The 13,770-nt window shown below is 37.2% G+C and overlaps 1 protein-coding gene across 3 annotated transcripts in view; it reads left to right on the top strand.

The window, feature by feature from the left end:
• The first annotated feature begins 2,804 nt into the window (after nt 1-2,804).
• LOC144965104 (uncharacterized) overlaps nt 2,805-13,770 on the top strand; it is a 23,870-nt gene continuing 12,904 nt past the window's right edge. Inside the window, exons 1-8 of one of the 3 annotated variants that reach the window (XM_078900038.1) lie at nt 2,805-2,930; nt 4,164-4,276; nt 5,282-5,404; nt 7,804-7,937; nt 10,524-10,700; nt 11,231-11,398; nt 11,650-11,766; nt 12,389-12,466. In XM_078900038.1, coding sequence (XP_078756164.1) covers nt 5,290-5,404; nt 7,804-7,937; nt 10,524-10,700; nt 11,231-11,398; nt 11,650-11,766; nt 12,389-12,466 — 789 coding nt within the window. In that variant the 5' untranslated portion in view covers nt 2,805-2,930; nt 4,164-4,276; nt 5,282-5,289. The remainder of the gene's footprint in view (nt 2,931-4,163; nt 4,277-5,281; nt 5,405-7,803; nt 7,938-10,523; nt 10,701-11,230; nt 11,399-11,649; nt 11,767-12,388; nt 12,467-13,770) is intronic. The other 2 variants (XM_078900040.1, XM_078900039.1) reach the window with 2 other exon arrangements.

The following is a 13,770-nucleotide window of genomic DNA, read 5'->3' as shown; positions in this document are numbered from 1 at the left end:
CACTAATGTCACTTTCCACCCTGTTCGGCAGCATAATGGTTTGTTTGATGCGCATGTGCAATGCTTTTGTAGTAGCCAGAATCCAATGCCATCTTTGCTGAAATCAGTGGCCAGACATGTCGGTTTGTTTTTGTCAAATATTTCCACGCCTCTCTGAATTTCTTGGACGATGATGGACTTAGTTTCTTCAAACAGCTTGTCTAGATCTTCGGTCCACACGAATGGTGTCTTTGGGTTGAAGCAGTGTGCGGAATGGTTGCATTCTTTCTGCTGACGCAAAGGCATATGCGACCTGGTTTACAAGGCCAAACCAGCTTCTCACGTCGGTGATTGTGCGGGGTTTGGGAAATTTCTGAATTGCTTCTAAGACTTGTGGGCATGGACGAACAGTTGTTGGCGTAATTTCAAACCCTGCGAACTGGACTGTTTCTTTTGCAAAGGAGAACTTTGATGGGTTAAGAATGACCCCATTCCTGCCACATGTATCCAGGAACTTGGCTGTTTGGAAGAAACTGTCTTCTATGGATTGGGACCACATGATAGTGTCATCAATTACTTTTGTCTTGTTGCCGATGTCACGTATAATCTCGTCGAATCGTCTTGTGTAGGCATCGCCAGATAAAATGTACCCTTGAGGGCACACGCGATATCTGTATCGGCCCCAAGGGGTTATGAAGGTAGTCAGGTGTCTGTCCTCGGGGTCTAGTGCTATGCTGTGATAGCCATTCCAGGCATCGAAAGTACTCTTTCTCGAGTTGTGTGGAACCATGCGGGCCTGGTGGAATGGCGACTGAGTGTGGTGCGTCTCTCTAGTGGCATAGCGATTAAGGGCTTGGAAGTCCACGGTTCGGCGAGGTTTTCCCGATTTCTTAGCGCAGACAACCATCCGATGACACCATGACACTGGGGTCCCGATTGGAACTGGTTCCAGTACGCCAAGTTGATTGTCCTGATCAAGGCCAGCCTTAACCTGTTCCTGCCAGTAGATGGGTACTGGGATAGGGGTGTGGTGTGCAACAGGCGTGGCCTCATCGTCGATAAGGAGTCTCATTGGGGGTCCAGACATCATTGGTAGCCCTTGGTGCTCGCAGACATTGAAAGTGCTACTTTTGTAGTAGTCTAAGAGCCATTGTTCAAGCTTTTCTCTGTTTTCTTCTATGCCTGGGAAGGGCAGGATTGTTGGGAGGGGTGGTGGTTTCTGGCGAGGGGGACAATCGCAAGGGTCTTTGTCAGCAGTATTATTAGATTCACTATGTAGGACAGATTGGATGGTCTTCATAGCGTCTGTTATTATGGCTGATTCTATTGAAGGGAATGAGTGGTGTATGATACCAAGGTCTTTGCAGGCTTCCATGGATAAGAAAAATTTGTCAGTTGCTTGCGAGATGTAAACAATTTGACGCGTTGTTTTCCGTTGCATGGAATGTGTGAAGCCTGTTATTCGAAGGGCTAGGGCACCCACGATCTCGATGGGGTTTTGATTTGCAGCTCTCATCTTCATTGAAGTAGGAGTGAGGTGGGCAGTGGTTAAACCTAGCTGTGTAAGGAGTGAGGTTCCAGCAAGACATGATTGGCAGCCGGTGTCTGCAATGGCCAGGGCTTTTGCCGTATTGGTTGGGTTGCACAGGGTGGAATCGATTCCAAGGTCGTTAGCATCTGACGGGAGGGCTTGGATCTCAATTTGGACTGTCGGCTGTTGTGCAGATGGGCGCTTTTCCCATGACTCGCGTGCAGAATTGTACACATGATGGTCAAGACGATCAATCGAGCATAGTGCTTCAAACACAGCTGTTGCAGAGTTGCCTTGCCTTTTCTGTTTTGGTTTTCTGCAGACATTTTCAAAGTGGTGCGGAATGTCGCAATTGGTGCATATATGACCGTATGCAGGGCAATGGTTGACTCTGTCTTGTTTCTTAGTGCCATGTCCATCTCTACCACAATAGCCGCATTTCCTTTCAGGGGGTCGGTTTTTCCCAGTCAGGCGTTTTCTTTCCATTTGTCTATACGTGCTACTTGCTGCGTTGACTGATGTAGGGGTGAGCGTTAGAGGAAGGGGGTTAATCCTGCCAGCCGAGCGCTTCCCGCTTTCCTTAGCCTCGATAAAACGGATGGTGTTGTCGAGTGACATGTCTTGGTCAGCCTGTCCCAGCACATCGAGGCGAATGTCGTCGTCTGCTAAGCCGATTATCAAAGTGTCCCGAATCATCTGATCACTGTATGAGACATTGACTCCACATGTGCACTTCAAATCGTACTGACAGACACTAGCTTGACCTTTGATGCGTGCGGCAAAGGTCCGGGCTGGTTCATCTCTGTCTTGTCGCATCTGCTGGAGTTGTAACCTAGCCACCATGACGTTTTCTTGGCGGATTGCGAGTTTTTTAATATTATCGAGGAGAGTATTTTCATCACATGACGTGAGGTTAGTGAAACTCCTTGATAAGTCTCTACGGAGGGCCTCGTCGCAGCATTCAAGGAGTTGAAAAATGATGTCCTGGCCGCTAAGTCGCGTGGCGAGCTTATATTCCGACCACCTCTGCTTGAAGTATGTCCATTCCTCGCTTGTTCCTGACACAGAGATGATCGGTCGCTTGACTTTTTCAGCTTTAACCCCTGTGGCCGTGGGCGCTGTTGCAGGGGATGTAGTCGGATGAGCAGTCCTCTCGTGGATGTCGAGGAGTCTGAGCAGGACGTCTGAAGGGATGTTTGATGTCCATGATTCTAGACAGCCTGGGGCAGGACATCTTATTGCGGTGATCTCCGCGAGATCTCTAGCGTCCGTCATACTTTTAGTTTCTTCGATATAAATGAATAAGGCCTTGTCCTTTTTCAATCTCAATTTTATTTCAGAGATACAGAATATCGAAGAAAGACAATTGCATCATCTGTGAACAAATACATAACAGTGAAACGTAACAATAACTGATATCGTAAGGCTTTTATAATTCTCTAGTGATCTAATCCCTGAATGTTGGACGTGTCCTTAAAAAGAACCGATCTCTTTGTAGGATAAATAAAGGGAGCATGGTATGCATTTGGAGGCCTTCCGAAAGCTCCTACATCCCCAGTATTCTTTTTTTTTTATAATGTTCTAGTAGGGGGTTTGGGAAGAGGAAAACTTTTTTTTTTTAAAAAGTCTCCCCCTCCCAAACCCCCAACTAGAACATATCATTATAAAAAAAAGAATACTGGGGATGTAGGGGCTTTCGGAAGGCCTCCCTGTGATTTTGATACATGATCAATCAGATAACTGCCGTACTCTGAAAAAAACATGCTTTCCTTTTATTCGACGTGTATACATATATGCAGGTCTGATATCGGAACCGGCTTATGGGCCTAGTTTAACATTGGGGAAGCCTTTCCGAAAGCTCATCGTTCTAGCATTTCTTTCAATTTCTTTCACCGTGGACCTTTTGTCAGGCGATTATTTATTCAATTTGTCATCATATGGAAGCATTATAAAAATTATAGAACAAAGCTGGAAATATTTGTGAAAGTTCAAAATTTCCTAATTTGACCATTGTTTTGATTCTCGGCCTCCATTTTGATTTGTGGAGTATTGAAAGGTAGTGAAAAGCAGTCCTGGGTTTTTTTTTTCTCTTAGGGTTAGCTCGAGGTCGGAGGATTTTTTTAGGGTTAGTTATAAGTCTTAGTAAAGGTGGTAGGGTGTTTGTTTTACCTATTCCTACTAGGTTGTATTTTTTCTTGAGATTATTTCAGGGACTATTTGGGTTATTTCCCTTTACACGAGGAGCTTTTGGAAGGCCTCCCTAACATTGTTGTAATGGACAATATTTTGCGTCATTTTATGAAATTTCCATTACAACAATGAGCCCATAAGGAATTGGGTTATCAGACCGGCAAATATGTGCATGTCGGTCTTAGTCCTAGGTTTGAGAGTTTTTGCCAAGATGAGGATCATTTAAATTTAATTAATCGATATTTGAAAGACAAGATTTCTGGCCAAATTTAAAAAATTAAATGCATGTTTAGATTTTTTTCCAGAGTAACCAGAATTTATTCCATTGATTTTATCTTTTTTTTTCTTACATTAATTGCTTGACAGAAGAACCAGAAGAGCTCACGGTTAAATTTGTATGACTATGAATGTTCAACTTAAGAAAAGTCACAAGACTCTAAAAATGAATTCTTTAATCTTAAAGGAGAGAAATACCCCCCGAATCTGAAGAAGAACCTGACATATGTGGCCACCATCTCAAAACGGTGTGATGTCAGGATAATTAGAACCAGGAAAAAGAAATTTAAATTCAAAATGGTAGGAAATTAGTAACTTGTTTTATATATGATTTTTTTTTTGCAGTGTAAGAAATTGTATTTTTTAAAAAGAAACCCCAAAAAATAGAGCATTTATATAGAGAATATTCACTAAACGTGCTCAAAGCGCTTTATAGGGGGTCCCTGGACAACAGCAACACTTAACATGTAAGACTGGACATGACGCCTGTTAGGCGATATTACAATTTTTTTTCGGACAGAGACAACGCTGTTAACGGCCAGGTACTCATTTTACACCTGAGTACGGTGAGAGAAAGTGATTAAAGAGCCTTTTCCAAGGGCTCGACTATGTGCCGAGCGAGGCTCGAAACCAGGACCTTTCGGTCCGAAAGCGAGTGTCATACCACTAGACCACATAGCCGCACAAGTTTAATACGTTCAATTTTAGCACCTTGTTCATCTTGTTCATCCAACATTGCGCTGTTTTGAGAGGGTGTCACATCGGCTGATAGAATTGGTTGTTCTTCTTCTTTCTCTTGAAGTACTTTTACTACCACTACTACTTTTTCTTATTTTTCTTCAAGTACCAAGTCTGTGTCAGGCATCGGTGATCATGGTAACCCATTCATCTCTCTGATCAGATAACCTTAAAAACTAATATTACTCTTCTCTTTCTCTGTCACCCAGCTGTTCAAGGAATTCAAATATTTTGGCCTACCTTTACTCTTTGTACCTTCCATCTTTCCTAATAATTGTATTTGTTATTATTATTATTATTATTATTATTATTATTATTATTATTATTATTATTATTATTATATTATTATTATTATTATTATTATTATTATTATTATTATTATTATCATTATTATTATTATTATTATTATTATTATTATTATTATTATTATTATATTATTATTATTATTATTATTATTATTATTATTATTATTATTATCATCATTATCATCATCATCAACATCATCATCATCATCATCATCATCATTATCATTATAATTACTACTATTACCATCATCTCTTCTTAAAGCTACAGTGATGGCGACAGATGATAATGATGATAGTTTCAAGTCCGCTTTGAACCGGGACCGAAATTGGTCAGCGTTTCCAGTACACACTCCAGATAAGGAACAGTTTCCTAACGTTCAGAAAGGTTTATAAACGAGTTATATTCGATGTCTACTTATTTATAACATTGCCTGAAGGCAAATAACGACCCATCGTCTCAAATCAATATTATGTAGGAATTGTTAGAATCCACATTTTGAGATATTTATGTTTCTTACTTGAGCTTTTATAAAGGGCAATATTCCAAACAATCTTGCCGTGAAGAAATATTAACAAAATAAAAGAAAATGTGTTTTAAATTTGTAAATAAAAATTAAACAGAAGACGTTTTCCATTTGCATATACTATCTAGTTTTTAAAAACGAGGAAATGCGCAATGTGAAGAAAGTACTACTACAGTAGCTGTGATGATGTTTTATTTTTCTATCAGTTATCATATTTTTCGGTTTTTGTTGGGTAAATAAGTGTAATTGTATTTTCAAATAAAGTTAGAAAATAATATTCAATTATAAGAAGTACAATTTTCACAGATTATGTTGTTGAATTCGGTCCGCACAAAAGGGGCGTGTCTTTGGGTCACGGAGAGTCGTTTTTCACGTAAGGGATGAGATAAAATTACAATTATCTCTATTAGACCATAACATCTCCCCCCCCCCCTTTTCTTCCAATTTGACATAATATGATAATAATAATAATATTTTACCAAAAGACTTTTTGTCAATGAAGAGCACAATACCGTTGTCAGAGTGAAATATTAATCTGCTAGAAACTGTGGACTGTAAAAAGTAATGAACAAAAAAGAATATAACAACTAAAAAAATTAGTCCGTGTTTGATATTTTGTTCTTTTTAGAAGATGTTATATTCATTTATGTTCAATACCATTGTCGTTATTTCAAGGGCAGCTGATATGTGAACCATCCCCTTAAAACGGTAATCGAAAGTTGAATATATATTAATATATAGGAAAAATAATAAAACCTACTGTTTATGTTTTATTGAAGAGTATTAATATGACTTCCGAGAAAAAAAAATCAAAAATCAAGTTTGATATAATTCAAAATATTTTAATGTTTAATTTACTTTAATTTACTAATAATATTATACTTGGGCATTTTGATAACAATCAAATCTGGTAATTAGGATTGTGCTAATGGTTGTATTTATTACCTATATTATAATAGATCTATATCAGATCAGTTTTGGTCTAATTCATGAGACAGGCCAAAGTCACAGCTCATTGGAAATAGTTATCGTTTGTTTGAGAGTTTGTTTTTTCTAAAGTAGAAGCCTATGTAGCTGGTTATAATAGCATGAAAAGGGAAATAACAACTGTTTGCTATCATTTGGATATGACGCTAGTCAATCGCACAGTAAATTCCGACAGATTTGCAGACCCAGCTACTCAATCAGTGCTGGGTGGACAAGTGAGGAAAGGGGGGGGGGTGTCAGAAAAATATCGGCTTCATCCCGGATCGATCTTGTCTCTATGTGTGTTTGGCAACTGCGCTACCGCACCGCCCCCCGGTCCCACGTAAAATAGTTCACGGAGGTGAAATTCATTACTATCTTTTGTACTTCATCAAGAGCATAATAAAATCTATAATATTATTATTTGAATGATTTGAATAGGCGGCGATCTGGTCAACGCACTTGGTTCCAAAGCTGAACTGAGGACCGTACTCGATCCTTTTTCGTGACAATTTTAACCCCCGATCTCTTTGCCCGTAGAATAAGGGTAGTTGGGTCTCTGTATATCTGGAGTAAGTAAAGACGAGGTGGATATGAATGCGTCACCTTACCACAATATTATGTCGGTGACCCAGGATATTGTTCAATTGAAAAAGTTATCCACAAGGTCTGTTTTCATTGGATTCACAATGTTGTTTTATTGTAATGATATAGGAATATAGAACAGAACACTGAGGCATAACGGATTACTTAATCTGAGAGTAGGTATTTTAGTTAGAGGTGTATTGGCATGTCTTGGCCGCAAATACGAAATTGACTTCGTATCTGCAGACATGACATGCTTAATACTCTTCTGGCCTCTGTGTGGATTTAATGTGACGTGTTAACGTTTTTTACGGAGTTTTTTTGTTGTTGTTGTTGTTGTTATTGGCTGGAGGGTTTTTAGCCTTGAACGTTCCGTGTTTGGCACTTGGTTATTTTACTTTTTTTGAAAGAGCCATATTCATTTTTGTACACTACTTTATCAACCCACAGCTAAAAGGGAAAATAGAAAGGAGAAGGAATGAAGAAGGAAAACAAAGAATACGTATAATGTGAGAAGGCATAAGATGTGGAAGAGATGGTAATTGGTGGGGTGGTGGATTAGAGATTTAAAATTGATTGAAGAAAGCTGCTAAAAGACAGGATTGTAAATACATAACCACCGATGAATGCAACAGATCTTGCACTCAATTAATTGGGGAGAAATAATTATCAAACGGTTTCTCTCCTTTTTACTTTGAAACCATGTAAGTTACTGCTCTGGTTGATGGAGTGGCCCAACTTCTGAAACAAGCGGCCGAGCCCCAGCATGACGTCATTCCAGATTGGGCCAAACCGGAAGTAGATGTCAGATTTCACATCATCAAAGATGGAGAGATGGAGAAGGTTTGCACAATATTATAATTTATAGGCCATTTTTTAGCTTTTCATTGCTTGAATAATTCGATTTTTTTTTGTATAGCACGGTAAGCAGGTAGATATGGCGTGGTCTTTTGGTCATAAAATGGGAGAATCTTCTATGAAGTGCACACAAATTGAAAAACAAATCTCTCCCCTTGTATAGTCTTTTACAGATGAAATTAGACAGTTTGTTTCAGCTAATAGTTCGATACTGATAGAAACAAGGACAATGACATATACACATTTGCAAACAAGACAAAATTAGTTGTTTTTTTAATATAAATTATTTTTTTTGTTGTAAACTTTTGAAAAGTCGCAGATATTTAAAGCCAGCCATTAAAAATCGATTTTACAAAAAGGAACACAAAATTGAAATCAGCACACATGACGCACTGAAGTATTTTGTATGTCCACTGTTAGAATTGACCAATGCCACAATTCTTTGCCTAATGGATGCCTAATGTCAGCTGATTTCAACTTGTATAGCAGTCCAAATTATATTAAGTCTGTCGAAGAGTTTGTCGAATTTTGTTCAGCTTTCTTGGGGGTTTTGGGGGGAATTTTTTAGCGTTCTTTTCATAAAATCCCTCATATGTTCAATGGGATTCATGTCAGGTGGCACATCTGGCCACGGGTTCATCACCCCTACATTTTAATCGTTTAGAAAAAACCGATATTTGTCGAGCTATGTGTACTGAGGCGTTATCAAACTGAAACATCACCACTTGTTATTGATGATTCTGAATAAAGGGAACGATTATTGGTTCAAGAATATTGTTAATGTATAGGTCTGAGTTAGGTCATTGATTGATTTGCATTTGCTCAGTTTGTCTACCACCAATTATCACTCCCCACACCGACATGATTCATATTCTCGATTTGTCACTTCGATGATGGTTCCGTTATTGAAATGTTCACCTCAACAGTGATGACACGAAATTCGTTTGATTCTGGAATCACCTTCAAAAAGCGACTCGTCTCTAAACAAAATGCCGTCCCAATATTCTGATCTCAGTCCTGAGCTCATGTGTCCATTTCAGTCAAGCAACTTTATGCAAATCCTGAAATATTTTTGGTGCGCATTTACAACATGTGACTTTTGTACCGACCTGTGTGGCGGTCCGCATCTGCTCCCCACTTACGTCAACAAAGGTATGGGATACAGAAACAGAGAGAAAAATTTGTCTCCTTTTTAAAAATATATATCATTTAGCAATATGTTTGCTCTTATGTGAGATAATACCAAATCAAAACTGTCGAGTTTCATTTGTAAATGACCATATATGGCGGTGTGTATTAAAAACAAAAACAACTTGTGCTCGTGTCAGAAGGAATTCTCCCAATGTGCATAAATACATAAACTGATTACTTGATTACTAGATAACGCAGAAAAAGACACTAGTAAAGAGAATATATTTTTATTTTAAGAGGTAAAAGTATGTGATTCTGACAAAATTAAAGAAAAATACGTGAAAAAATTGGAAAGAATGCCAATAAACTTATAGAATACCAACTGCGGCTAAGCGAGCCGTCAATGTCGGTCTTTTCCTATGCTCATTGGCAAAATTAAATACTTACTTACTCTTTTGGTGCTTGATCAGCAAATAAATGGCTGACACGGTTGAATGGCATCTTCTCAGTTGGAGTTCGTTTTTCTCATCTGTCCCCAAGACCATCCACTAGCTTTCATTTCTCTCATACTCCTCCTCCAGGTCAGAGGGGCGGCCCCTTCTCGTTTCATTCAAAGCTTTTGTATCTTTTATTACCTTCAATTTCTCCGAACCTACCAAGGTAAATGAATTGATATATAAATTATTATATATGTATATATATATATATATATATATATATATATATATATATATATATATATATATATATATATATATATATATATATATATATTTTAAAGATTAACAAACCAAGCAATAAATTAATCAGTCAAACGAATTGTGGTAATGGACATAGATACTCTCAAACCATCACAAACTATTATCTTATACAACAATGCTAAATCAAGCACATAATAGCGTTCCATTATCAGACCTGCGCCTAAACATTTTTTTTATTATTACCAAAATAGTAATAATGAATATGAATATTCTTATTGTTTTTTTATTGTTAACATCACCATCATCATCATCATCATCATCATCATCATCATCATCATCATCATCATCATCATCATCATCATCATCATCATCATCATCATAATCATCATCATCATCATCACCATCATCATTATTATTATTATTATTATTATTATTACTATTTTATTATTATTATTATTATTATTATTATTATTATTATTATTATTATTATTATTATTATTATTATTATTATTATTATTATCAGTATTATCATTATTATCATTATCATTATTATTATTATTATTATTATTATTATTATTATTATTATTATTATTATTATTATTATCATCATCATCATTATCATCATCATCATCATCATTACTCGTAACATCATCATTATCATCATCATCATCATCATCACCTTCACCATCACCATCGCCATCATTAATATCATTGTTATTATCGACAAATTATCTTTCAGGCACCGGTTGGTCCTGTAATCAAAGGGTTAAGCGTAGGGCTTATTGAGAGCCTGATGAAAAAACTATCCCACCTCACTCTAAACCAAATTCACCATTACACCGTTCTGGGTGCTTACATCAACGATCTCTACCGGGTCAAAGAGATGGTCGACGTCATCATACGCATCGATGATGAGGTCAGTGTTACATAATAGTCATGATTTATACCTACATATGATTGCCAGTAAGATATAATCTGATTTTCCTATCCACATCTTCAACCTACCTGACCAAATTACACAAATTACAGTTCGTAATATTTTACAGCAAAAACGATGATAGATAAATAAATTACTTCACACCTATAGAGATAATGTTTATACGCCATAATTTTAGTCACTATACGCATATCTACGTGAATAATATTATCACCATGTTAACTAGTGTCCAACTATGATTGTGACTGAAACAATTGATACAGAGATACATTAGCCTTTTTTCAATTATCCCTTCTCGTCAGCCGGCACACTGACATCAAATTCCATTGTATAGCAACTAACTTCTTGATTTGTCTCAGGCTATAGCTTTGTCCCTAAATCATACCGTAAACAGATAAAAAGACAAGACTTTTAAAAATTATAATATATCGATTGCAAAGTTTTGAAAATAAATTATATAAGCATTGAAACATTATAACACCCATTCAAAATGTCATTTTCCTCCATAGATATTTACAGCTACAAGGCATTGCTTGAGTTGCCACAGCGATCTGTTCGCGTCCATTTTCCTGAACAGCCTTGTGCCGCCTTTTGCCGTCACAGAGGTCACTCTAGTGGATGTGGACAAGGAGATGTTCAAGAGGTTTATACATTTCATCCACTTTGGTGAAGTACAAGTGAGTGAGTGTATTGCAGTTCCATAGTATACACACTTGTGCTATTTTATCACACTAATTAGACTATATTTATTTATCCTGACAACCAGAAATCAGCTTTGACGGATATTACAAAAGAGCTAGTAAAGACGACGAGTACTGTATGAGTTGGGAAGTAGCACTATCAGAATAAGTATAAAGAAAATTATCATGGTGAAAATGTTGAAAAGCATTAAATAAATATGCATATCTATTAATTTCCTATGATTCAGATTGACGAATACACAGTTGAACCTTTACTCAATGTCTGTGAAATTCTCCAGTCACAAACTCTTAAAGCAAAAGTTTATCTTTTTGCCATGGTTAAAGCTGAGGTGAAGTGGCCAGAGGTAAGGAAGTATACTAGGATAAGAATTAGTGCACCAGTTTAGAACATCTTTGTTTAAAATAGTTATTTGTAAAATATATTATTTGGTCATTTTATGTTTAAAGAGTATGCCCAGGGCTTGCCATAGGAAGTAACTCTTTTTGTTTGAAGAACAAAGAAACTAGCCTCTTGGATACAATGCTACGAAAGTAACATATATTGATTAATTTATATAGCGCACAGAATCCACAAAGTGCTCTTATGGGCTACACATATAAAGAAAAAAAGTTACACAAAACGCAAATACTATTACTGCTCAAAAGCATGCCTGAATAAGAATGTTCTGAAAAGTTTCCTAAAATTACCGAGCTTATGGGCGTCTTGCTTTGTTTATCAAATGCGTTCCATACTTGTGGGGCAAAGAAAAGTGTTTCAGCTAGAGATAGATTACATATAGCAACATTGATCAGGCGTTCATTTTGGGGATTAGAGTGGTCTAGCAGGTGTACACAATTGGATAGGCTGTGTACATGACAATGGCGACAATATGTTATAATCAGAAAGAGCAGCCACACCCACTGTTGTATGTCTTCTTTTTTTAGTCTGATGTCTTGCTAAGCGTACATTTTTACTTTTCTTTCTAGGCCATAATGAAGTTACAGAAAAAACCATCAGCCCTTGAGAGACTTATATCAATCCAAACTCTTATTCAGAAATTTCGAGTAAGAAAGCTTTGACTCTAGCCTCTAACTATTATTGAAATGTATAATTTGATACTACCATTATGAGTCCAAGATCATTATTTTCTTGGAAAAAAAGGTTGACACAAAAGAATAGAATGTGAGCTTTTTTAAAATAACATAATATCACTTTATGTACTCAAAGCTTATTACAAGGGATCCCAAGTCAACAGCAACTTTAAACATGAAGGAAGAGACATGGAACATTTATACACTTCTTAAATTCTTCTCTGATAGAGTTGCTATCCAGGTACACGTGTTATACCTGTGTATAACTGAGCGAATGTGAGTAAAGAGTAAAGACTTGACTTTGTGCATCCTTCAGTGGGACTCGAACCAGGGACATACATGTCAAATGCCGAATGCTTTACTACAAGAACACAAAGTCGCCTTATCTTCTCGGTTTTGTTCTTATAATGAGATACACGGTATGTTCCATAAACATATTTTTTACACATATCTGAAATCCATATTTCTAAAATCTCTCATACGTAAACAGCCATTAACAAAAAAATCCATATAGTTGTCAAGGCGTTTTATCATTAAAGGATTTATAGTTGTCTGTTTATTCTATACGACATTACTTCTTTCAACAAAATGGATGTCACAAATTTGAGAGAGTCGTTTCAAGGGACGATACCACTATAATCATAAAGGTTTTGGTTCTTTTAGGGGGAAGGAACTTTAGATTTTCACCAAGATCTGTGTTGAGGATGAACTGAGATCTGACAGGCCAGTTACGGCATGTGAAATGCATCAATTGCCATTCGGTTCTTGCCATTGGCTTTTCTTCTAAACGCGTGAAGGAGAGTTCGATCAGCATAGAAAATTGCACACCAGAAGTGTACACTGCCATAATTATAACAACGGTTATGCTAGACCACACAAGCTGGTGAATGTATTTCTCTTTGGCACCTGTATGAACGACATCTCCTTTCTGCAAATGACAAGTTGAATCGGCTTTCATCAGAAAAGACAACATATCTCCTTCACAACGGGTCTAATGGATAAGGTAATGAGTCCAGTTTAGTTTGTTGGTTCTTTGCAGCCGAGTGATGGCCACTGCGATCCAAACGCATCTGTTTCTCTAGTCTGCTTCGTGAAGACACCGACACCCCCTGAAGACTCTTGATTTGGCCATTCATAGGTCTGGTCTACGTACCTATGTTCTTCCGGGCGTTCGAGTTGCATGAATGTATTGATTGCAGAAATGCTTGTTCATCTTGTTCATCATCATAGCTTGTCGCTCCAACACCGAACCCACTCCACAGCATCTAGGGAGCAGA

Source organism: Berghia stephanieae, chromosome 2 (genome assembly GCF_034508935.2).
Source record: "Berghia stephanieae isolate SIO BIC M18660-M18661 chromosome 2, UCSD_Bste_1.3, whole genome shotgun sequence".
NCBI lineage: Eukaryota > Metazoa > Mollusca > Gastropoda > Nudibranchia > Aeolidiidae > Berghia > Berghia stephanieae.
Note: the sequence above shows the minus strand (reverse complement) of the source record. Positions and strands in the feature narration are given on the sequence as shown.